Consider the following 27,056-nt stretch of genomic DNA (forward strand, 5'->3'; position numbering starts at 1 on the left):
CCACAATGGGCAGGCTTCATTAGAGTTGCAATTTGAGGATTACTTATATTGTGCTAAGAATATTTTTTTCAAACCCCTTAATGCACGGGTATCAAACTGCCAGTCCACAGGCCAGATGCATCATGGCGAAACTGCGCCCACCCCATTGCCGGCATTGGAAACGTTGTGTTACAAGTTTGACACCCCTGCCTTAATGCGTTCACACAATGCATTAAGTCAAATCAAGCAAACTTCCCAGGTTATCTTGTGGACCTAGCCAGTATGAATCTAGATAGCATCAGTCAGTTTGGCCAAGCGCAGACAAAAGACACAACAGCCAAGCTCTTTAAAAGTCATATATTAATCTGGTGTTTTTTTTCTTTATGACTCTGTAAACAGTGACTTCTTGGTGCTGTTCCAGGTCCCTGTTTCTGTGTTATGAACAAGTTCCTTTTGTTCACAAATTAGCACCCATCCTTTCCAGATGAAAAATAAGAAAATGGACACCAGGATAGCCAGCTTCTTCGAATTACATTCTCAAAGGCTTTCAAATCTTTCTGGTTCTTCTATATTCTCACATCTCCTAGGAACCTCCCATCCCAAAATCTCAGCGTAGTTTTTAAAGACCTAAACCCACCATGCCTTTGTGTTAACTTTGTTCGCCACATCAAAAGGATCTGCTATAGACAAATGAACATTTTTGATTTCACCGTTTCAACTCAGCTTCAAGTGCATCACGCAAATGAGAAAAAAGGTTGGCTGAGGATGTATAAGAACCCCAGAACGGTTTGGACCACCCACCCCCAAGTTACTTAAAACTCTGTCAGAACTGGGCTTCTCCCCAGGAAGCACCTGCGTGTAACACCGTTGGATTTGAGCACAATATTTCCTTTTTTTCACTGGTTCTTCTTGTCTTTGGACTGGGAAACCGGGCTACAGAAAAAGGCAGGTTTGTAGAGACAGCGGTAAGCTATGAGTTGTGGGCCCACCGCATAGGCTACATTGCATAGGACAACAAACCACCAATCTCTTTCTGGGATGCGGTACGGAAAAGGAGTGCGATGGTGAATAGAAGCAGCAGTGTGGGAAAACTGAGCCTGAAAAATGGAACAGACAGAAAAGATTTTGAGCAGGGGGTTGGACTAGAAGACCTCCAAAATCTCTTCCAACTCTGTTATTCTGGGGTGTTGGCTATTCCTCCTAGCTTACAGTGTTACTCTGGATGGAAACTAATCAAGCAGAGAAGCAACCTGGAATTAAGGAGAAACTTCCTAACAGTAAAGACAATTAACCAGTGGGACAGCTTGCCTTCAGTCGTTGTGGATGCTTCGTCATTACAGGATTTAAAGAAGAGACTGGACAGCTACTTGTCTGAAATGGTATAATGGTCTCCTGCTTGAGCAGGGGGCTGGACTAGAAGACCTCCAAGGTCCATCCCAGTTATATTCTGATTCTGGTCAGAAGGTCTTGTGGTAGATCAGGTGTGGGTGTGTTCTAATTTTCAGCTTTGCTGATTGTATTTGTGCCTTTTTCTCTTCCATAGATAGGCAATAAAACATGACTTTTTGTGTGTCTTCAAACACACTGATGCTTAGGAGCACAAATATGCATCAGTCTCTTCTAAAAGGAATCATAATATCCTTTTATGTAGAGCAGTGTTTCTCAACCTTAGCAACCGTAAGAAGGGTGGACTTCATGCTGGCTACGGAATTCTGGGAGTTGAAGTCCACACTTCTTAAGATTGCAGAGGTGCAGAGTCACATCAGAAATGACTCTCTTTATTTTGGGCAGTCTCATTCAGGCATGTGTGCCAATTGGCAAATGCTTCGATAATTTCAGGAATAAATTTGGAAATTCTGCTGGCTAAACTGAAGTTAGAGGAGTGGAACACAGCAAAATGCAAATGCAAGAAATACCACAGGGGAACTGATGCATTTTTCCTATATCTTCTTGGTACCCTCTTCAAAATTACTGATCTGGAAAGTACCAACCCGCATGGAAGAGTGTATTTCAGTGGCTGGCAAACTTTTCATAGGCCAAAAACCTTGCCTGAAACACTTGAGATTTTAAGAAATCTAATGCCTTGTTGCTGAAATCTCTACAAAGTTTATTTTCTCCCCAAAATACAGGTAGTTCTCAACTTACAACTGCAACTGGGATGAGAATTTCCATTGCTAAACAAGATGGTTGCTAAGTGAGTCAGACCTGATTTTATGACTTTTTTTGTAAAGGTTGTTAAGCAAATCACTGCAGTTGTTAAGTGAAACATGCAGAAATTCAGCAAATTCAGCTTCCTCCATTGACTTTGCTTGTTGGAAGCCGGCTGGGAAGAGTCAGAAATGGGGTCTGTATGTCCATGGGACATCTCAACCGTCATGCTTAGCAATGGAAATTCTGGTCCCAATTGTGCTTATATGTCAAGGACCACCTATAGTGCTTCCTTCCAATGAAGTTTTGCCATATGACCTTTGTAAACATTTATAAACTGTCGTTACTGCACTATTCTAACCACTGCGCCGTGGTTAGAATGCACTATTGTAGGTTAATTCACTGTCCACTGCCAGGAGTTTGATTATGACCAGCTCAAGGCTGACTCAGCCTTCCATCCTTCCAAAGTCGGTAAAATGAGGACCCAGATTGTTGGGCAATAGGCTGACTCTGTAAGCTGCTTAGAGAGGGCTGTAAAGCCCTGTGAAGCGGTACATAAGTCTAAGTCCTATTGCTATTGCTATTCTTTGATGTTGCAATTCAAAGAGTATGACAGCTCTGAATATGAGGATCTCTCCTGGCCTGGAATTGGGCAGTATGCTGCAGGCTCTGTTACATACCTGTCCAATAGCACCAGCAAAAACCAAGGTCCAGTCCCCCATCCATGTGCATCCAGGAACGAGTAATCCATAGATGCAGATGCAGAAATATGGCAGGACATAAAATAGATACACCAACATCTACAAACAAGGATAGCGAGAAACATTAGATTCCAGCACAGATCAACAATAGAAGATTTCTTGAATGACATTGTCTATGGAGATTCTCAATCATCCAGGTCATGCGTGTCCCCAAAGTGCTTTTCCAAAAGGCAGCTGAATTGAAGAAGCTTCTTCGATGAGAGGCAAAATGTTTTCAAGCAAAAGAAAAAAAAGAAAGTCCAGTTGCCTTTTGGAAAAGCACCTTTGCGACTTGAATGACAATCCTCCTGCAGTGAAATCTGGATCCAGAGGCAACCACATCAATCCAGATTTTATGAATGTGTTATGAAAAACACAGTTCTAACAGATGCTGTCATTGTAATGAAAGGAAGAGGAAGCAGTCAAAGGCTGCAGACCCCCAAATCAGAAGGGCATCAGATTAGGAGGAGTTTACAGAGTTATTCTGCAGGGAATTCCTCCCAGACAATTTGAATGCACCTGAACTTTGGGATAGGCCACTGGGTCTCGCAGGTACGGTTCTTGCTGATAAATGTAATCAAAGCAGGAATCAGCTCGGCAGTCCAGAACAACCTGTAATTGCAGAGAGAGACAAACATACTTACACTGTTTGTAAATCTATTTACTTCGCCCCTCCCCAAATCATGAACAACTCTAATACTCTATTTTACTTTTCCAAAATGGGATGATTACTACTCTTGGCCCCATATTTCTTCTGTATCAGAACACTTTGCAAAATGCTTCATACAGCTTGACTTCTTTTAAGGGACAGAGATTCAAACGAGCCATGGATTAGAGCAGGGGTCCCCAACCTTGTCCACTTTATGACTTGTAGACTTCAACTCCCAGAATTCCTCAGCCAGCCATGCTGGCTGAGGAATTCTGGGAATTGAAGTCCACAAGTCGTAAAGAGGACAAGGTTGGGGACCTCTAGTGACTGCTTCATTTAATGACCATTGGCAATTACAAAGATGATGAAAAAGTAACTTTGTGACCAATCCTCACATTTACAACCTTTGCAGGTCTGCAAAGCAAAGCTGAGGTAAAATTATAAGCTCAGTCATGGTTTCATTTAGCACCCGCTTTGCTTATCGGTCAAGTTGCTGGTCCCGGTTGTGGTTGCTAAACAAGGACTACCTACTTGACAACTGTCTGAAGTTACAAAGGATCGCCCCAAAGTTACTTACTACCCATCCTCATAGTTACAACTGTTGCACACACACCCAGTCATGTGGTTGCATTTCAGTCGCTTGGCAACCAGCTCTCGTTTATAACTGGTTGCAACATCCCACAGTCACGACCATGATTCTGGCAAAAAAACACAAACCCTCGCTTTCAGAAGGGATTCACTTAACAATTATATGATTCACTTAATAATCATAGTGGTTCACTTTACAACCATCGTAAAACAGTTGCAAAATTGAGTCGAGTTAAGTGGTGATCCGCTTAACAGCCACAATGACTGTCCAGGCTCAGCTCTGGCCATTACGTGAGGACTGAATAGCTGAATTGGACATCTAGTTATGAGGCCACTGCCATACCTCCCAGTAGACATTTTGTGCAGGTAGTCCTTGACTCACAACAGTTCATTTAGTGACCATTCAGAATTACAACAGCACTGAAAAAAAATGACTTATGACCGTTTTTCACATTTACGACCACTGCAGCCACACCACGGTCATTGGATTTAAATTCAGACGCTTGGCAACTGATTCACGTTTGTGACAATTGCAATATCCCAGTGTCATGTGACCACCTTTTGAGACCTTCTGACAAGCAAAATCAATGGGGAAGCCAAATTCACCCAACAGCCATGTTACTAACTTAACTACTGGAGTGATTTACTTAACAAGAAAAGCCGTAAAACGCTGTCTCAGCTATCTCATTTAGCAACAGAAATTTTGGGCTCAAATTGTGGTCATGTCAAGGATTACCTGTATATAATTACATGGATTGTGTGTATATGTTTACTTCTCTTTGTCAAGTTCTTATCATACACTAAGTAATAATAATAAGTGAGGACACTCTGTGTATTGGGGGAGGGGAAGGAAAAGAGATGTGGTTTGTGTGAACAACCATCTTTCTTCCAAACATGGGGGCCCCAAAACACAAGGCCCAATACACGTTTGGATGTGCGTTCAACCAGCATTCAACTTCAGGAAAACTAAAACTACAGTATGGCTCCAAAGGCTGTGCAGAGAATGGCCGAGGCCTCAAGTTCTGGTTATGTAAGTCCATCTCTCTGGTTTGCTGTTGCCTCCCTTGTTGCACCAGAGGTGGGGAACTATAGCCCTTTTGTGACTTGTGGACTTCAACTCCCAGAATTCCTGAGCCAGCCATGCTGAGGGGAAAGGAAAAGGTTTCCAAGCTGAGCCATGCTGGCTCAGGAATTCTGGGAGTTGAAGTCCACAAGTAATAAAAGGGCCATAGTTCCCCACTCCTGCGTTACAGCCATAGAAAAGGCAGTGAGCATTGCTTCCACCTTTTGCCTCAAGTACCCTCCATACGGTATACTTTCCTAAATACCCTCACAGACTGCATGAAATGTCTCAGAGAACCATAAGTGGGCCATAGATCCCAAATCTGAGGCCCCAGTTTTAGTGGCTGAACATCTCATTTGTACAGGTAATCCTCGACTTACAATCACAACCAGGACTAAATTTCCATTGCTACGTAAAATGGTTTAGTGAATCACATCTGATTTTATGACCCTTTGTTCTTAAGTGAATCACTGCAGCTAAGTGAATCACACGGTTGTGAAACGAGTTCAGCTTCCCCCATTAACTTTGCTTGTCAGAAGCTGGCTGGAAGTTTGCAAATGGTGATCACATCACCCCAGAATGCCGCAACCACTGTAAATACATGCTGGTTGCCAAGGGCTCGAATTTTAATCATGTGAATGTAGGGCTGCTGTGATGGTCGTAAGTATGAGGACCGGTTATAAGTTACTTTTATTCTGTGTTGTTGTAACTTTGAATGGTAAGTAACTAAATGAATGGTTATAAGTTGAGGACTACCTGTATGCAAAACATCTAAGTTTTAAATACTGGTCTAACTGCAAAAATTGTTCAAGGGCTGTTTTAAGGGCAAGATGGCTCATTCTATAGGCAGAAAACAGTACCTTTAAAGGAAAAAAAAAGATAGATGAATAGATAGGGGTGACCCTGGGCATCAGCTGGGTTGGCAAGAGTCTCCTGACCATGCAATTCATCCATCATTTTTCCCCAGGAGATCGTGACCCCTCCATTAAGGATGCTTACAAAATGCAGATTGGGACTGAAAATGAATCTGCTGATCTCAACATTTTGGACACACTGCAGTCTTGGCAGAATTTACCGCCACGAGAGATCAGTACTTGCAGTCCAGCATTGATGGATTACCTGCCGTTCAATCAGGAATCACCAAAGTCCCCATTAATTGCATGAGTTGGACCAGATCATGAACCTCCTCTGGTGCACTACTAGGAAATAAAAGTCTCTCTAGATTAGTGTTTCTAAACTTCAGCCACTTAAAGAGGTATGGACGTCAACTCCCAGAATTCCCCAGCCAGCCATTGAAGTTGAGTTGAAGTCCACACCCCTTAAAGTGGCCAAGGTCGAAAAACACTGATCTAGACCAGGGGTCTTCAAACTTGGCCCTTTTATGACTTGTGGACTTCAACTTCCAGAATTCCTCTGCCAAGCACCCTGGCTGAGGAATTCTGGGAGTTGAAGTGCACAAGTCATAAAAGGGCCAAGTTTGAAGACCCCTGGTCTAGACAGACAGACAGACAGACAGACAGACAGACAGACAGACAGACAGACAGACAGACAGACAGACAGACAGAAAGACAGACAGTTATCCTTACCAATCCTCGGAAGAGTGTGTAGACCACAGCCAAAAGGAGAAATCCTACCAATCCCAAATCCATGCGGCGCTGGAGCAGATTCTTCTTTTGCTCTTCTGCAACCTTTCCCAAAGTAGAAAGAAAAGTAGAAGGTAACACTAAGGAATTTTGCTCTCAGAATGGGATTGGAGGTTGATTTAAAACTGGGGCCTGAGAAGAGAAGATTGTCACTATCAACTTGTTTTGAAAGTCGTACAAGATTGTGAGCAGACAGGAGGTGACAATGCAGCCACCACAGGATTGTAGAGTTGTGGTGCACAACAGCCTGTAAACTGACAGCCGACAAGTGAATGACTAGTCCAGTGTTTCTCAACCTTGGCAACTTTATGTTGTGTGGACTTCAACTCCCAGAATTCATTAGCCATTAACGGAAGTGTTAATTTACTGTTTAATTGACTATCAGTCAAACTGATACAGTTGCCCATCTACCCAAGTCAGTGCTTCTCAACCTTGGCAACTTCCAGATGTGTGGACTTCAACTCCCAGAATTCCTTAGCCAGCCTTGCTGGCTGGGGATTCTGGGAGTTGAAGTTCACCCAACTTAAAGTTGTCAAAGTTAAGAATCACTAGTCTAGTCTGATAAATTGTTTTCTGGATGGTCTGTCAAGTATCTATATGACATTTACCATCTACTGTATAATTAGATACCTCTATTCCCCTTCCACCAAGATTCTTTCCTCAAAGAAGTTTTATACTTCTGCAAAAAAAATGTTGATCCCTCACTTTTGTGCTGTTTTGGCTACATAAGCAAGAATACTTGTCTCTGAGCATTGGAAATAGAAGGAATGAATTAAAAACTGCACTGAATACTCCTTGAGAGGTAGATAAGAAAAACCAGGGACAAATCAATGGAAAGAATGATGATTTTGGTTTAATAATAAAAAGCACTATTATACAGGTCAGCCCAACACAGTAGCCAGATTAAAAAAAAACCAATACCTTAGAGGTCAGAATTATGTTTATTGTAACTGCCACTCTGAGTTATTAGAAGTGGGAATAGAGGTGGGGTGAAAAGACAGTTTGGTCTAGTGGTTAAGCACCAGGGTAGAAACTGGAAGGGTATGAGTTCTAGTTCTACCTTAGGCATAAAAGCCGGCGGGGTGACTTTTGGCCAATCACCATGAGGCTGTGAACTCTAGGCCTGCCCTCAGCATGAAAGCCAGTTGGGTCACTTTGGGCCAAACACCAGGAGACTGTGACTTCTGATCCCGCCTTAGGCATGAAAGCCAGCTGGATGACCTTGGACCAGTCACTCTCTCTCTCAGCCCTAGGAATGAGGCAATAACAAACCACTTCCAAAAACCATGCCAAGAAAACTCGGGAGACTCCAATGCGTCAACATTGACTCAAAGGTACCCCCAAGAAAACCACTTAAAAAAACAACAACCTATTATATGAAAAGCACCACAGTATACAGGGAGTGATAGCTATAGAACTACTGGTAGTTCTCAACTTAGAACCACAATAGGGATCAGAATTTCTGTTGCTAAGCAACGTGGTTGTTAAGTGACTCATGGCTATTTTTAAGACCTTTTTTGCCATGGTTGTTAAACAAATACTGCAGTTGCTAAATGAGTTCTGCAGTTGTTAAGAAAATTTGGCTTCCCCCATTGACTGTGCTTGTCGGAAGCCAGCTGGGAAGGTCACAAATGGAGATCATATGACCTGCTCAATGCTGCAACAGTCTAAATCAGGGATCTTCAAACTTGGCACTTTTATGACTTGTGGACTTCAACTCCCAGAATTCCTCAGCCAGGGTGATCTAAATACACACTGGTTGCTAAATACATATTGGTTCCAATATCTAAAGGGCTGCCACAAAGAAGAGGGCCTATTCTCCAAGGCACCTGAAGGCGGGACAAGAAACAAAGTATGCGGATGACACAACAATGGTGGGTCTTATCCAGGATGTTAACGAAAATTCTTATAGGGAGGAGGTGAAGGCTTTGGCGGATTGGTGCAATAAAAATAACCTGGTTTTGAATGTTAATAAAACAAAAGAGATCATTGTTGATTTTAGAAAGAGCCAGCATAGTCATACTCCACTTGGTATCAAGGCTTCAGCGGTGGAGGTGGTCAATAGTATTAAGTACCTGAGGGTGCAAATAACTAACAATCTGACCTCGTGTCTTCATACTTTATCCTTAGTGAAGTGTGCAAACCAGCATCTGCATTTCCTGCATCGGATGAGGAGAGCACATCTTTCTCCTTCTCTCCTGGCCACTTTTAACAGAGGTACGATTGAGAGCGTTTTAACAAACTGCATCACTGTTTGGTTTGGTGCTGGCAGTGCCTCAGATAGAAGGCCCATACAGAGAGTGGTAAGGACAGCTGGGAAGATAATAGGAAGCTCGCTTCCCGTTATTCAGGACACTGCTTATAAGCTCTATGTGCTTAGAGCTTGAAGTATTGTTAGAGACCTCACACACACCCTTCACGGTCTGTTTCTGTTGCTCCCCTCTGGGAGGAGGTTTTGAAGTATTTATAGCAGGACTATTAGATTCTGCAACAGCTTTGCTTCTTGTGCCATCCGTCTTGTAAATTTGCAGGATTCTTTTTTTCCCCCGCCATGAATATGTGTACATTCGAACTAGACTGATGTTTCTCTGTGTCATATATATGTGTGTATGTGGGCAAATGTATAATGGTATATTTTGAGAGCTGAATACAACAAAATTTCATTTTAACATATGCTGATTAGTATTCATTTAAAGTGACAATAAAGTTTTGTTTTGTTTTGTTTCATTTTGTTTCTAATGGATGGAATCCAGTCAAGGAGAGAGAACCAACCTAGAATACTAAGGAGACATTTCCTGATGATTAGAACAATTAATTAATGGAATGACTTGCCTCCAGAAGTTGTGGGAGCTCTATCACTAGAGGCTTTTAAGAAGATATTGGACAACCATTTGTCTGAAATCAGTGGAAATACTTGCCTCTAGAAGTTGTGAATGCTCCAACACCGGAAATTTTTAAGAAGAGGTTGGATGACCATTTGTCTGAAATGGTATAGGATTTCCTGCCTAAGTAGGGGGTTGGACTAGAAGACCTCCAAGGTCTCTTCCAGTTCTGTTCTATTCTATTCTATTCTATTCTATTCTATTCTATTCTATTCTATTCTAGTCTAGTCTAGTCTAGTCTAGTCTAGTCTAGTCTAGTCTAGTCTAGTCTATATGGTATAAGATTTCCTGCCTGAGTAGGGGGTTGGACTAGAAGACCTTCAAGAGCTCTTCCAATTCTCTAATTCTATTAAATGCCCAAATTTTGATTGCCTGTGGGGATACTGCAATGATGTGTGATGTGAGAGGACCAGTTGTCACTTTTTTCAGTGCCACTGTACCTTCTAGCGGTCACTAAACAAATAATTTCTAAGTCAAGACTACCTTTATACATATATTTTTCATACCTGATCAGCTGTTGGCAAAGGGCAGGTCTTGGGCTGGGCAAAGAATCTTTTGGCTGCCCAGATGGGTATGATGAGATAAAGAAAGTTGAGCAGAAAGGTTGGTCGGATCTCAGAACTGTATTTTCCTATAAGTTAAAATCAGGATTTATTGATTTTTGAAATATTTTTAGAGAAAAGTTTAAAGCTTTAAAATGGAGGTTAAAAAAGAGGGGGGTTTTTTCCATTTAAGGTTAAAAAATATGAAACGTTATAGTGAATTTTGTTAATATAAATGATGATAAAGATTAATAAGTGAGCAAAAATATATATTATTGTCCATAATAAGAAAAAAGTAGAAATGTTAAAGTGATTGCTTTATTTAAAGAAAAGAATATATCTAATTTTGTTTTCATTTGGAAACTGTTTCTGGATTTTGACCTTATGATGGAAAAATGAAACTTTGACTTTGATTTTGCTGATTAGGTAGGTTCATTGTTACAGAAAGGTCTAGTACAGGGGAAGGCAACCTCGGCTCTTTTATGACTCATGGACTTCAACTCCCAGAATTCCTGAGTCAGCTGACTCAGGAATTCTGGGAGTTGAAGTCCATGAGTCATAAAAGAGCCGAGGTTGCCTACCCCTGGTCTAGTATATATTATTGTGTAAGAGTAAAAAGTTGAGGCTGTAATGTTACTATCTTCTTCTATGCTAAAAAGAGTCATATGTCAATGCCCTTTTTTATTTTTTGTTTTTCCCACCCTTAATTTACCATTATTTTCATTTTCATTTCCTGGCTCCATAACACTAACTGCTAGAGGGATCTTGGAATCTTAGGCTGCATTAACAAAATGAAAGAATCAAGATCACATGAAGTGTTAAATACCACTTTATAGGTCTTGGTAAGGCCACACTTGGAATAATGCATCCAGTTTTTGTCGCCACAATATAAAAAAGATGTTGAAACTCTAGAAAGAGTACAGAGAGGAGCAACAGAGATGTTTAGGGGACTGGAGGCTAAAATATATAAAGAACGGTTGCTGGAATTGGGTATGTGTAGTTTAATGAAGAGAAGGACTAGGGGTGACATGATAGCAGTGTTCCAATATATGAGGGGCTGCCACAAAGGGAGTCCACCTGTTCTCCAAAGCGCCTGAAGGCAGGACAAGAAGCAACAGATGGAAACTAATCAATGAGAAGAGCAACTCAGAACTAAGGAGAAATGTCCTGAGAGTTAGAACAATTAATCAGTGGAACAACCTGCCTCCAGAATGCTCCAACAATGGAGGTTTTTAAGAAGAGATTGGGCAACCATTTGTCTGAAATGGTATAGGGTTTCCTGCCTGAGCAAGGGGTTAGACTAGAAGATCTCCAAGGTCCCTTCCAACTCTGTTACTCTGTTATTTGTATTTTATATTCTGATAAACTAATGACAATTTTGACAACGGATTCTGCTATCGGTATTTTTGAAAACAGAAATTCCAATAATAGCCAGTCCGTTCTATTCTTTTAGCGCCCTCTCAACATCTTTTATTCTAAGGCAGACATGTCAAACACAAGGCCCGGGGGCCGGATCAGGCCCGCAAAGTGGTTTCATGCGGCCCCCGAAGCCATCCTGGAAACAGTGAGGGAACAGTCCCCACTGCCTTGGCCCTGGCCCAGAGACCCTCCTTCTGCCAGAGACCCCCAGATCTGTCCCACTCCTGCCCAGGCCCCCATAGGCACCCTTGATGCAAACGATGTAGAGCTGACCACATCCACCCAGTAGGCCATACGCACTCTAGCCACGCCCACCCAGTAGGCCACACCCACCCTGGCCATGCCCACCCGGCCCCCTGAGGGCAACCACAATGCTGATGCGGCCCTCAATGAAATTGAGTTTGACACCCCTGTTCTAAGGAATGGACTTCTTTATTTTAAAACATAACTGAAATGGGAAAGAGATTTTGTCAAGTCCAGAAATAAAAAACCAAGACTCACCAATCACATTGCCCAGCAGGAAGACCACAAGTGTCATGGTGAAGGATCCTGTCCAATAGAGACCAACAGTCCGATAACTCTTTCTAGAAAGCAGAATGTTCCGGTAACTCTTTTAAGAAAACAAACAGATATCCTGGAAAGCATTACAGGTAGTCCTCAATTTATGACCGTAATTGAACCCAGAATTACGGTTGTTCAAGTCCTGGTGGTCATTAAGCAGGTCACCACATGATCACACCCAATTTTATGACCTTGTGGTCGTAATCTCCTTTTGCAACCTTTTGACTAGCAAAGTCATTGGGGAAGCCAGATTCGCTTAGCAACCATGTTACTAAGTTAACAAGTACAATGAGTGTCAAGAAAGGTCATAAAATGAGGCAAAACCCACTTAATCACTGTCTCACTTAGCAGCAGAAATGTTGGGCTCAATTGTGGTCATAAGTTGAGGACTCTCTGTACCTCCCCATCCTTTTATACTTCAGTGGATCAAGGAAGTGTTGGCCTGAGGCACCTCACACTATTACTTTGTTTCTCGGGACTTAAAATATGTTTCATCCCCCTTTGCCCAGATTATAGTTCTTGCATATTATAATCAAGATCACCTCCCTTTCTCTCTACAGTTATCGTACCGTATAAAAATACAATAGAGTCCCAGGAGTTTTTGTGGCCTACTTCTTGACCTGATCTGTCTCAAAGGGCTGAGCCTTGGCCTCACCTTTGAACAATGGCTGCAATCATGACGAGATACATGGTGAAGTTCACCGCAGCGTGCCAGTAGGAGATCATAATGCCATATGCTGTGCCCAGATAAGGTTCACCCTACGACCCAGAGGAGAAAACAGGAACAACATTAAAAAAAAATCACCTTGAACTCGCTCCTCTCCCAGATGGCTTCAGAACAAGTCAACCAGCCGAACGCAGCAAGCTTGTTCTCTGTAGCACCAAAAGGCAGGGCTGGAATGCATCAAAGCAAAGCTGAGCTAAATTTTAGGACAGGGGTAGGCAACCTTGGCTTTTTGATGACTCGTGGACTTCAACTCCCAGAATTCCTGAGCCAGCCATGCTGAGGGGAAAGGGAGAGGTTTCCCAGCTGAGCCATGCTGGCTCAGGAATTCTGGGAGTTGAAGTCCACGAGTCATAAAAGAGCCAAGGTTGCCTACCCCTGTAAAATTAAGGAGAAAGCTCCTAATAGGACAAGCTTCCTCGGGAGACAGCAGCCTCTCCTCCACCGAAAGTTGCAAAGCTGAGATAAAAAGCCAAAGCTTGCAAGATTCCTGAGCAGAATTTTGGATCTCTGAGCATCCTTTCCACTCGATCGGAACTCACACGACACATCCACCATGCCAGTTAGAAACCCGGCAAGTGAATTTTCACAATGATGCCGTACAGATAGTTCTTGACTCATGATCACAACTGAGCTGCACATTTTTGTTACTGAGCATGGCAACTAAGTGAGTCGCGCCCCATTTTATGACCTTTTTTCCTACCGTTGTTAAGCAAATTACTGCATGCAAGTGAGTCATGCAATGGTTAAATGAATCTGACTTCCCCCCCCCACTGACTTTGCTTGTCAGAAGCTCCTTAGATAGGTTACAAATGACAATCCCAGGATCTCAGGACACCCAGGCAACCAGGGTAAATACATGCCAGCTGCCAAGCACCTGAATTTTGATCCTGTGGGGACGCTGCAATGGTTGTGTGAGAACTGGTCATAAGTCACGTTTTTCAGTGGCGTCGTAACTTCAAACGGTCGCTAAATGGATGGCTATAAGTAGAGGTCTGCCTGTTATGCTTTGTGGGAAAGAGCTTGGGAGCCCGGCGAAGAGATGCTGTTGGTCAGATAAGAGAGAGCCTAGCCCACCTCTGGAAAGCGGTGGGCAGGGCAGAAAGTTCAGGAGGGACCCTCCCTCGTTTCCTGGGACATGATGGGAGATCATAATCATAAACCTGGAAGGGACCTTGGAGGTCATCTAGTCCAACCCCCTGCTCAGGCAGGAAACCCTATACCATTTCAGACAAATGGCTGTCCAGTCTCTTCTTAAAAACTTCCAGTGTTGGAGCATTCACATCTTCTGGAGGCAGGTTGTTCCACTGGTTAATTGTTCTAACTGTCAGGAAGTTTCTCCTTAGTTCTAGGTTGCTTCTCTCTTTCGTTAGTTTCCATCCGTTGCTTGTTGTCCTGCCTTCGGGCGCTTTGGAGAATAGCTTGACTCCCTCTTCTTTGTGGCAGCACCTGAGATACTGGAACACTGCTATCATATCACCCCTCGTCCTTGTCTTCATTAAACTGGACATACCCAATTCCAGCAACCGTTCCTTATATGTTTTGGCCTCCAATCCCCTAATCATCTTTGTTGCTCTTCTCTGTACTCTTTCTAGAGTCTCAACATCTTTTCTACATCATGGTGACCAAAACTGGATGTGGTATTCCAAGTGTGGCCTTACCAAGGCATTGTAAAGTAGTATTAACACTTCACGTGATCTTGAGTCTATCCCTCTATTAATGCAGCCTAGCACTGTGTTGGCTTTTTTGGCAACTGCAGCACACGGCTGGCTCATATTTAAGTGATTGTTAAGTGAAACATCCTGTGACTGTGTCTTGTGGCCTTCCCTGCTGGCTTCTCCCATTGACTTTGCTTGTTGGAAGGCAGCTGAGAAAGTCAAACACAATGGTCATGGGATGCTGCAACCGTCATAAATGCGAACTGGTTCCAAGCACCTGGATTGTGGCCATGTCCCTGCAGGGGCGCTGCAACAGACGTAAGTATGAGGACCATCTGTTTTATCTTTGGGTGGTCACTAAATGAATGGTTGTAAGTAGAGGACTACCTTATGCAATGGTTGGCAGAAGACATGAGAAAAACGTCCTTCTCTTCATTAAACTAGATATAATTTCATAGAGAAGTATGACCGGAATTACGGTCCTAAGTTGTGCTGGTTGTTAAGTGGGCCACCATGTGACCTCATCCAATTTTACAAGCTTTTTGTGGAAGTCATTAAGTGAATGGGGCAGTCGTTAAGTGGATCCATTGTATCCAATGGGCATTTCTTTGCCGGAAATGGCTGGTTTTCTGGCAAAAACTGTTCTCAACACAGTCACGTGCAAACAGCCATAAATGCAGGCGGGTTGCCAACTGCCCAAAATGTGATCACATGATTGCTGGGAGGGGAGGCGGCCATTGGAACTTCGAATTTGGATCACAGGTAGTCCTAGGGAGGCCCGTCAAACTTTCAAACAGTTGCTAAGCTACTGGTCATAAGTTGAGGACTACCTGTATTTGCAAGATTGATGCCAGCTTTATCAGGCAGACCAGACAGGAATCTTGATGAATAAGCTAATTCTACTTTATCGTAAATCTACATTAACAGAATCTTGCAAATCTGAAAGTAAAAGGGCAGCTGGGGAAGTGTTCTGTAATTGGCTGTATCCTTCAAACTGCCATTTTGTGAATGTGCCCGTGACCTGCTCCCAAAATTCCAACTGTTTGCATTTGGTTAATTTTCTCTCCTTCCTGCCAACATGCAAGTAGTGCTCGATTTACAACAGTTTGTTTAGTGACCATTCAAAGTTACAATAGCACTGAAAAAAGGGACTTATGACCATTTTTCACACTTACATCCATTGCAGCACCCCCCCAGGGTCATGTGATCAAAATTCAGATGCTTGGCAACTGACTCATATTTATGACGGTTGCAGTGTCCTGGGGTCATGTGATGCCCTTTTGCAGCCTTCTGTCAAGCGAAGCCAGATTCACTTAACCATGTTACTAACTCAACAACTGCAGTGATTCACTTAACAACAGTGGCAAGAAAGGTCATAAAATGGGACAAAACTCACTTAACCACTGTCTCACTTAGCGACACAAATTTTGGGCTGAATTCTGGTCGTAAGTCAAGGACTAGCTTATGCTTACGTTTATCTGCCAAGATAAACCTGGCAAGAAAAATTTAAAATGCCTCATTTTTCCCCCCACATTATTGAATTTCTCCAACTGTGAAAATAGGCAGTGATCTGTGTCTGGTGAAGCTACGAGAAAGCGACTTCTAGAATCTTCCTTGGGAAAGTCTCCATTGCACTGAGCTCAGCTTTTGACAAACATCACGGATGCAATTCGTATCGTCTGACACTGTTTTTTTTTCCCTCTGGGATTTTTTTTTTAATTCCCAGTTTTGGATTTCCATCCAAAAACTTACCACCTTTAGCCCTACTTAGCTTTTTGAGATCAGCTAGTTGGTGCCATGTGGAAGGGCAAATCAGCTCATCTGCACCACTTTGAATGGCATCCAGAACCAGCCAGTTAGCAGTCAAGGAGCAGAAGAAGTAAGGTTAGGATAAGGGTATAGATTGCTTTCAATGGGGGTGGGTTTCTTGTCCTTTGGCAACAGTGCAGAAACAATCTCCAAAAGTTAACAAGGGTCAGGAACTAAAGGGGAAAGAGATCCTTAGGAAATTCCAGAGCTGTGTCGTAGATTGGGAGATTTAAAAAATATCTGAAAGAAGGCACGGTGGCTGAAATTCAGTTGATTGCCGTTTCTCTAGGCAGGCTGCAGACACAGAATTTAATGGTGGGTTTCCCCTACTTCCAAAAGCACAGGCTGGCTGCCTGCAGACCGACCTCTCTGATGTAGAAATCTCCAAACTGGCTGGTGTAGCCATCCTTCTCCAAAGCGATCAAAGCATCAGTTCCAGCAATGAAGCAAAGGACCAGGAACACTGGCGGAACAGAAAGAGTCAGTAAGTGGGTGCGCTTGTATGTTCGTTTGCACAGGCTTTGACCTCTTGAAGCGAGATCATTATATTTCCTAAACAAGCTCATTAATTGGCATTTTATATTCAACCGCTCTTCTAACTCTACAACCTTAGGGCAGTGGCTCCTCCAACCTTTTGGGCACCAGGGACCGGTTCCGTGGAGAGACGTTTTTCCAAGGACCGGAGGAGGGCATGGTTTCGTCTGCTGCCTGCATCCCACAGATGAGGCTTCGCTTGTTTGCGCGAACCGATTGCTGGCATGCTGGGGACCGGTGCCGGTCCATGGACCAGGGGTTGGGGATCCCTGCCTTAGGGGAACTAGCTCTATAAAAATAGGGCTGTTCATTTAGTTCAGGGGTGTCAAACTGCCGGCCTGCGGGCTGGATGCATCATGGCGAAACCGCGGCCACCCCGTTGCCAGCAATGGGAAAAAAGTCACGATACGTTGCGACACGTCACGCGACGTTGCGAGTTTGACACCCCCGATTTAGTTCATTTAGCATGGCTGGCTGGGGAATTCTGGGAGTTGAAGTCCACACGTCTTAGTGTTGCCAAGGTTGAAAAACACTGCTTCAACAGGTGCTGTCCTTATAATTAAAGCGATAGGATGCAATCAAAAACATGTCCAGGGAATTCTGGCTGGGGAATTCTGGGAGTTGAAGTCCACCCGTCTTTAAGTTTTCAAGGTTCAGCAACGTTGTCCCTCGTGGTCAAAGGATCAACCAAGATGGGCGTGAGAGGCAGGAAGAAAAGTGTCACGCATGACAAACTAGACAAGTAAAATAGAAAATAAACATACCATATAAAAGGCTTAGATCATGTAAGCCTTGGTGGAGCAGTGGGCTAATGCCTCCCTAAGTAACACCAGCTGCCTGCAATTAGTGCAGGTTCACATCCCACCAGGTCAAGGTTGACTCAGCCTTCCATCCTTCCGAGGTAGGTAAAATGAGGACCCAGATTGTTGGGGGCAATTAAGCTGACTTTGCAATAATGCCGCTTGGGGTGTGTGTGAAAGCCCTAATAAGCAGGCATATATATACATAGAATGAAGGCTACTGCTAAGCTTGTAAGCCGCCCTGAGTCTTCGGAGAAGGGCAGGATATAAATGGAATTAAAAAATAATAAAAAAAGGAGCCTGTCTCAAAATTTCCCACTGGTTCCTTAGCACCATCTACTGAGAGCAGAGTGAGGCTAGTGGCCAATATACCATGCTAGAAACCAGGAGTTGGTGAGTTCTAGTCTTCCCTTAAAGAGGGAAGCCAGCTGGGTGGCTTTGTATGGAATAATCCTTTCCCCCATCATTTTGTTTCTAATAAAAAAAATCAGCTCTCTTTCCTTGTTCCACTCTGACCAACATGCCTCTGTTTAGCAGGCCAATGTCACCGATGGGTGACTACAGTACAGGTAATCCTTGAGTTACAACTACAATTGAGTCCAAGGTTTCTGTTGCTAAGCAAGACAGATTTTAAGTGAGTTTGGGCCCATTTTGCGACTTTCTTGCCACAGCCGTTAAGTTAGTAACACGGTTTTGAAGTGAATCTGGCTTCCCCACTGATTTTGCTTGTCACAAGGTTGCAAAAGGTGATCACGTGACCCCGGGACACTGCAAACATCAACATAACCCAGTTGTCAAGCACCCAAACTTTGATCACATGATGATTGTAGGTGTCAAAAACAATCATACATAACTTTTTCAGTGCCGTTGTAACTTCGAACGGTCCCTAAACAAATCGTTGTAAGTTGAGAACTACCTGCGGAAGGTAGGACTGTAGAAAAAAGCTGTCGCCACAGTTCCAAAATCTCCTTTTGGTTATCCATCGGCAATCATCTCCAGATATTTGCCAGGTACATATTTGCTTTCTGTAATCACAATCTGTTCAGCTACCTTCAGGAGCCTTATTTATGCAAAAGCACTGAGCGAAAACTTCCCAAACCAATGAGGTTTGATGTACAAATATTTCAACCACGCTGTCCTAATCAGTGATCTAATCCAGTGTGTCTCCGTCTGGACACCTTGACAATGTGTGAAGTTCAACACGCAGAATTCCCCCAGCCAGCACACTTAGCTGGGGGATTCTGGGAGCTGCAAGTCCGCACATTGTCCAGCTGCCAAGCTTGAGCAACGCTGATCTAGTCATTAGGAAGAAAGAGGTAAATCAAAAAGTCGGTGATTATTTCCACTTGTCCCTCGTGGTCAAAGGATCAACCAAGATGGGCGTGAGAGGCAGGAAGAAAAGCGTCACACATGACAAACCAGACAAGTAAAATAGAAAATAAACATACCATATAAAAGAGGATCCTCGTAGGAGCGGCTTGGGAGATAAATCAGAACAAACAAAGGTGACAGAATAATAATGCCGAGAACTGCAGTCATTAAAGGGCTGTAGGGAAGAAGGAACAAGCACAGAGTTCAAATGCTAAAGTCATTAATTAAAAAGCCACCACCGGGAACATTATTTGGGGCTCTCCATAGTCTCTACAAGATTCAGACATTGGAATTTTAAACTAAATTTAAAGTGCATTGGAATTCCCTGGGATAGAATACAAACAGAGACACTGACAGGAAGAGGGGTGAACAAAGTGAAGATGGCAACCGCCAGGATCTTCGTTCCCATCATAGACCCCTGTTTTCCGGACTTGGCTTACATTTAGGGCTGTCCATGAGGTGGGGGGGGAGGTCAACTCAGTCAGGATGGAAAGCTACCCCCTGCGCTCACAGCCCCACCCCTTTTACAAGACACACATGGAAAAAAAGGTGTGAACATACCTAATATTTCTTTCTCCTCCTATTTTCCTCACAACAACCCTGTGAGGTGGGTTGGGCTGAGAGAGAGTGAGCAACCCAAAGTCAGCCAGCTGGCTTTCAGGCCTGAGGAAGGACTATAATTCATAGTCTCTTGGTGATTGGCCCAAAGCCCCCCAACGACTTTCATGCCTAAGGCGGGACTAGAACTCACCGTCTTCTGGTATTTGGCCCAAAGCCCCCCAACGACTTTCATGCCTAAGGCAGGACTAGAACTCACCATCTTCTGGTGATTGGCCCAAAGTCCCCCAACGACTTTCATGCCTAAGGCGGGACTAGAACTCACCGTCTTCTGGTGATTGGCCCAAAGTCCCCCAACAACTTTCATGCCTAAGGCGGGACTAGAACTCACCGTCTTCTGGTGATTGGCCCAAAGTCCCCCAACAACTTTCATGCCTAAGGCGGGACTAGAACTCACCGTCTTCTGGTGATTGGCCCAAAGTCCCCCAACGACTTTCATGCCTAAGGCGGGACTAGAACTCACCGTCTTCTGGTGATTGGCCCAAAGTCCCCCAACGACTTTCATGCCTAAGGCGGGACTAGAACTCACCGTCTTCTGGTGATTGGCCCAAAGTCCCCCAACGACTTTCATGCCTAAGGCGGGAGTAGAACTCACCGTCTTCTGGTGATTGGCCCAAAGTCCCCCAACGACTTTCATGCCTAAGGCGGGAGTAGAACTCACTGTCTTCTGGTGATTGGCCCAAAGTCCCCCAACGACTTTCATGCCTAAGGCGGGAGTAGAACTCACCGTCTTCTGGTGATTGGCCCAAAGTCCCCCAACGACTTTCATGCCTAAGGCGGGACTAGAACTCACCGTCTCCTAATCTCTAGCCTGGTGCCTTAAACCACCAGAATGGCTCTCTTATTATTGTTATAATGTTATTGCTTCTGTGTAATTTTTACAGGGAGTGATTTGCCTGGGGGGAGAGAGGGGGTCTTCTAAATCAAGGTTTTATTGCATTTATTTATTTATTAAATTTCTATGTTGTGATCCAAAGCAACTGTGGGCAGCTTACAATATAGTACAATTTTGCTAGTTTGTAATAAGGCATGGGGGTACAGGTAGTCCTCAACTTACGACCACAATTGAGCCTAAACAAAAAAAAAATTGTTCAGTGAGAAATTTGTTCAGTGAGTTTTGCCGACTTTTCTCACCACTTCTGTTAAATGAATCACTGCAGTTTCTTAAATTAGTAGCACGGTTGTTAAGTGAATCTGGCTTCCCCGTTGACTTTGCTTGTCGTAAAAGGGGGATCACGTGACTCCGGGACACTGTGACCGTCATAAGTGTGAACCAATTGCCAAGCATCTGAATGTAAATCACCACGACTGGGGGGGGGGGGCGCTGCAGCAGCAGTCGTAAGAGCGAAAAATGGTCCTAAGTCACTTTTTTTCCAGTGCCGTTGTAACTTTGAACAGTCACTAAATGAGCTGTTGCAAGTCAAGGACTACCTATAATTCCATTGCCCATAATATGGGTCCTACCATGAAGGGAGAGTGCAGAAGGGAGCACTGATGTTAGCCATCTTGCGAAACCTGCCCAAAAAAAATCATTCGTTCGTCGCTGATCAGCTGAATGGCTTTGTAGAATTGGGGGTGCTAAATTTCTGTGCATTTATTCTTACTTGACTGATATAAAGGTTCCATATTTTCCCATTTACGGGACTCCAAAACTGCAGCTTCCAACTAATTCTGATTTTTTTTTTTTGCGAGACACTCAAGCTGCCACGGCTTATTCATATAGCACATCCCCTGGTACTTCCACCCCCCCACCCCCCCACACGGATCCTGACTGCCCCAAACCAGAGAGGAATCATCCTGAATGCCAACCGAAGGGCTCAGCCGGTTTATACCATCAGCAGCCAATGCACCGAGCTCCGAGTGGCGCTGCAGGAAACAGGCTGGCGCCTGGTGTCAAACTGCAATGCAGATATGCAGCCTGAGACTCATGCAGTGAGCCTGGCAGTTTAGTGGGATCGGGAAAAGGCCACTAAGCATCCGCAGAGCTTCATGGGGTCTCCAGATCAATAGTTGTCAGCTGAAGAGGCAAAAGAGGGCATGACGGGGGAATACGAGACCCCCACCCCCCCACCCCCGTGCTAGCGTTTTTTTCTAGATGGACTCAAAGCTCAAATGCCTTTGAGCAGGCAAATGCAGAGCGAGCCAGCTAAGCATTTAGCTAAGCGTGAGGCGGCTTTCTCTCTGCCTGCAGAGTTTTTTTTCTGTCCTTTACTGCAAGCGTTAGGAAAAAGGCATTTTTCACTTGCTTCTTTAAAAAAAAAAAACGCCTCGCAAGTAGTGTCTTAAACGTGGCCCAAAGCTATGCTGGCTGCATTCTTCCCCTTTCTCTTTCTGCAATACAAGTTAAGTACATGTAGTCCTCTGCTTACGGCCGTAACCGAGACCAATGTGTTTCCATTGCTAAGCAAGACGGTTGTTAAGTGAGCAGGGTCCAATTTTATGAGCTTTTTTTGGGAGAGCACGGTCATTAGGTAAATCACTGCAGAATCACTGTTAAGCCGAGCGGGCGGTCGTTAAGCGAATCTGGCTCTCCCCCCCCAATTGCTTTTGCTTGCTGGGATTTGCTGGGAAGGTCGCCGATGGTGATCAGGGGACCCAGGGATGCTGCAAGCATTATAAAATACATGCCAAGCCCCTGAATTTTGATCAGGTGACCATGGAGATGCTGTGGTGGCCATAAGCGAAAGGACCATTCGTGTTTTTTTTCAGCGCCACTCAAGGAACGCTGGTAGTGTTTGTTTACTGACCATTCAAACTGACCACAGCACTGAAAAAAATTATTTGACTACTTTCCACAAGTAGGACTGTTGCAGCGTCCCCATGGTCAGGGGTAGGCAACCTTGGCCCTTTTATGATTCATGGACTTCAACTCCCAGAATTCCTGAGCCAACATGGCTCAGCTGGGAAACCTCTCCCTTTCCCCTCAGCATGGTTGGCTCAGGAATTCTGGGAGTCGAAGTCCACGAGTCATAAAAGAGCCAAGGTTGCCTACCCCTACCCCTGACCATGGTCATGTGATCAAAATTCGGATGCTATGGCGGCTGCAATATCCCGGGGGGGGGAGGGTGTCACGTGATCCCCTTTTGAGACCTTCTGACAAGCAAAGTCAATGGGGAAGCCAGATTCATTTAACAACCGTGTTACTAACTTAAGAACTGTAGTGATTCACTTAACAACTGTGGTAAGGAAGGTCGTAAAAGGGGGCAAAACTCCCTTAACAACTGTCTTGCTTAGCAATGGAAATTTTGGGCTCAGTTATGGTCGTAAGTCGAGAACTACCTGTACATGTATTACATTCAGGTCTTACACACTGACAAATGGGGGCATCTCCTAAGAAGAACCAGCAAGGTAATAAGGGACTACAAATGAAAAGTGATAAGGAATGATTGGATCCATACACAGAGAGAAGCAACCTAGAACTAAGGAGAAACTTCCTGACAGTTAGAACAATTAACCAGTGTAAAAACCTGCCTCCAGAGGTGGTGAATGCTCCGACACTGGAAGTTTTTAAGAGGCTGGACAGCCATTTGTCTGAAATGGTATCGGGTTCCCTGCCTAAGCAGGGGGCTGGACTAGAAGACCTCCAAGGTCCCTTTCAAATCATCATCACTACTACTACTACTACTACTGCTACTGCAACTGCTACTGCTACTACAGTGGGTGCATTTAGTGAAGAGATGACCAGAGGAAGACCTGAGAGCCATCTTTGTATATTTGAAGAGAATGATGTAGAAGTTGAGTCAGAATTGTTCAGAGTCATTGCAGAAAGAGAGAAGAAGCTGGGAGATCAGGAAGAGGTAATGCATTCGCCTGCACTGGATCACCATCTTGGAGATATTGTAGTAATGGATTCAGGCACTGGACTAGATGTTGTCTAAGGGACCCATCCAGTCCTTACGTTCTATGTATCTGTGTCAGGGAAGAGAACCAGTTTGGTGTAGCGGTTAAGGCTCCAGGCTAGAAATCAGGAAACCATGAGTTCTGATCCAGCTTTAGGCACAAAGCCAACTGGTTGATTTTCAGCCAGTCCCTCTCTCTCGTCCCTGGGAAGGACGCAATGGCAAACCATTGTGAATGGCTGTGAATGCTCCAACACTGGAAGCCTTTAAGAAGAGATTGGACAGCCATTTGTCTGAAATGGTATAGGGGTTGGACTAGATGACCTCCAAGGTCCCTTCCAACATTATTGTATTATTATTATATTATCATTATTATTATTATTATTATTATTATTATTATTATTATTATTATTAATAATAATAATAATAATAATTATTATTATTATTATTATTTCTGAACTCTTGCCAAGAAAACTACAAGGACCAGCCCAGACCATTGCCAGGAGTCAATACTGAGTCAAAGGCATTAAAAAAATGTTAAGGAAAGGCTGTTTTGACTAGATGTCAAAGGCCGAACATTTGAGGAATTTCTCCCTGCTGGGGTCATTTGCACCGACCCCCTCTCTCAGTAACCAGGTTTAAAAAATGATGGGCCCCTCCCCTTGCTATGCTACAGCCTTGTAGCTTTGGGACAAAAACCCTCTGCAAGAAATCAGACCTCTCTTCAACTGCTGAGTCTAATACAAAACAGTGAGCTAGCTGCCTTCTGAGCTTGTCGATCAGAAGATCGGCAGTTTGGTGGGTCGAATCCCGAGTGCCGCGTAACAGAGTGAGCACCTGTTGCTCGTCCCAGCTTCTGCTAACCTAGCAGTTCGAAAGCACATTAAAAAAATGCAAGTAGAAAAACAGGGACCACTACGGTGGGAAGGTCACAGTGTTCTGTGCGCCTTTGGCGTCTAGTCATGCCGGCCACATGACCACGGAGATGTCCTCGGACAAGCGCTGGCTCTTCGGCTTTGAAACGGAGATGAGCACCGGCCCCTAGAGTTGGAAACGACTAGCATGCATGTGCGGGGGAACCTTTACCTTTACGTTCTATATAAATAAGAAGATGACACACTATATTGCTGAAATACATTCTGCGTATATTGCTCTATGGCCTAAGATATAATGAAGAGCTTAATAAATGCATTAATTTTATAACAGATGTTATTTATCCTATGGATGTTTCATCTGTTAATTAATTTGGGGTTATGCTTAGTTCATTTTAATTACTGTAACATAATTAGGGTTTTTTTTCTTCATTGCACAATCATTATTTAATGGAGATATCGTAGGAGGAGGAGAGCTGTGCTATTTATGATAGCCAAAATATATAAGCAAGAATCTGAGAGCACCACCTTTACCAGTTAACAACTTTTCTTAAAGGCATCAACTTTCACGAGCTGCAGCTCTCAAAAACTTCTGGTTTTTCTACTAAAATATATTGGTTGGAAAAGCTAATACCTGATTCCTCCTGAACAAAAAATAATTCTTGCTTAACAATTGTCTCATTTAGCAACTGTTCCCAGCTACAGTGATGATGCTAAAGTGACTTTTTGACCAACCCTCACATTTGCAGCCTTCACAGGTCTGTAAAGCAAGGCTCAAGTAAGATCATAACTTGTTAACCTCATAACCTTTGAATTTTTAACCCGATTTGTTTTTACTTGTAAGTTTTAACTTGTTTTTAACTCTGTTAAAACTGTTTAATCTATCATTTTATTCATGTACTTATCTGGTTTTATTCCACTGTTATAAACTGCCAAAAGTGACTTAGGCAAGATGGGCAGTGAAGAAATTTAATAAATAAATAAACACAGGCGTGGTTTCACTTAGCGACCACCACATTACTAGCATGCTGATGGACACACCTGCTGTAGATGGTTTTCTTTTATATTTCACTGTGTGGACAAATAAAAATATAGGTAATCCTCGACTTATGACCACAATTGAGCCCAAAATTTATGTAGCTAAGTGAGACATGTGTTAAGTGAGCTTTGCCCCATTTTACTACTTTTTTTGTCCCAGTTATTAAGTGAATCGTTACAAGTTGGCCACATGGTTGTAAAGTGAATCTGGCTTCCCCATTGAATTTCCTTGTCAAAAGGTCACAGAAGGAGATCCCGTGACCCCGGGACACTGCAACTGTCATAAATACGAACCAGTTGCCAAGCATCCGAATTTTGTAACCATACGAATGCTGCAATGGTGGTAAGTATGCAAAATGGTTGTAATTTTGAATGGGCACTAAATAAACTGTTGTAAGTCGAGGATTACCTGTAATATTATAAACGGACAACATTAGGCCTATACCTCTGTACAGGTCATCATCACCTCCATTCTCAGGCTGGAGAAAACAGACTCTATAAAGTTGCAGGACGCTGTGTCAGCTTGCAAGTTCTGTCAGAGACAGGGTAAGGTCCAAAGGGCGGCTGAGTTGTCCACTCCAACCCATCTATGCAATATCCAGCTGAGTTAAGCCGGTCATTCAAAAATTGGCAACTCGTGGTCACACAGGCTGCTCGTGTCAGCCCCAAATATTTAGCTACCCAAAACAAAATTTAAGATGGCGTTTCCTCCACAGTTAGAACAACTAACCAGTGGAACAACCTGCCTCCAGAAGTGGTGAATGCTCCAACACTGGAAGTTTTTAAGAAGAGACTGGACAGCCATTTGTCTAAAATGGTATAGGGTTTCCTGCCTTAGCAGGGGGTTGGACTAGATGACCTCCAAGGTCCCTTCCAACTTATTATTATTATTATTATTATTTGTTTGTGTACAGAAGCTGGGATAGGCTGGCAGCTGATCCCTTCTTTGAAGAGGGGGAGGGATTTTAGTTCCTCCCTGGAACTAAAATAAAGCCTTGCTGATCAGCACTGAGCTGATGGATTGAGCGAGCTTTGGAGTGTTGGATTTATGAGCTACCATGGACTACCAAGACTTTCCTCCCAGAATGTTTCCTTCTAGGGAAAAATTCAAGGGGAATTCAAGGGGACGGAAAGTTGAAGAGGACTGTGGGATTAAATTTGTTAATGGTGGCTTTTTAAGCATGCTGGCTGGGGAATTCTGGGAGTTGAAGTCCACACATCTTCAAGTTGCTATGGGTGAGATTCAATGCATTAATGCAAGCTCAGGCACCCATCCAGAGTAGGATTTAATACAGGGGTAGCATTTTTATACAGCCACTTCAAAAGCGCTCTTTTTTTTCTTTTTCTTTTTGTTTTAAAGAAGGGGAGGTCATCATATCTTTTAAGGCAGGGGCGTCAAACTGCCGGCCTGCAGGCCGGATGCATCATGCCGAAACCGGGCCCACCCCATTGCTGGCAATGGAAAAAAAAGTCGCGATACTCACGACACGTCACATGACATTGCAAGTTTGACACCCGTTTTAAGGATTGCAGTGAGTGACTTCATCACCTCCAAAGTTTTAGGTCCTAATTTTGCTCC

At 43.7% G+C, this 27,056-nt stretch overlaps 1 protein-coding gene across 1 annotated transcript in view; it reads right to left on the reverse strand.

Moving 5' to 3' along the window:
• Positions 1-350: 350 nt before the first annotated feature.
• Positions 351-27,056, reverse strand: part of TM6SF2 (transmembrane 6 superfamily member 2) — a gene marked incomplete at its 5' end in the record, with an annotated part of 29,405 nt that continues 2,699 nt past the window's right edge. Inside the window, 9 exons of the mRNA XM_081319336.1 lie at positions 351-1,076; positions 2,808-2,927; positions 3,387-3,479; positions 6,754-6,855; positions 10,199-10,323; positions 12,155-12,237; positions 12,870-12,973; positions 13,020-13,108; positions 23,627-23,637. Coding sequence (XP_081175462.1) covers positions 876-1,076; positions 2,808-2,927; positions 3,387-3,479; positions 6,754-6,855; positions 10,199-10,323; positions 12,155-12,237; positions 12,870-12,973; positions 13,020-13,108; positions 23,627-23,637 — 928 coding nt within the window. The 3' untranslated portion in view covers positions 351-875. The remainder of the gene's footprint in view (positions 1,077-2,807; positions 2,928-3,386; positions 3,480-6,753; positions 6,856-10,198; positions 10,324-12,154; positions 12,238-12,869; positions 12,974-13,019; positions 13,109-23,626; positions 23,638-27,056) is intronic.

The sequence above is a fragment of the Vipera berus genome, assembly GCF_964194415.1.
Source record: "Vipera berus genome assembly, chromosome: 1".
Classification (NCBI taxonomy): Eukaryota; Metazoa; Chordata; class Lepidosauria; order Squamata; family Viperidae; genus Vipera; species Vipera berus.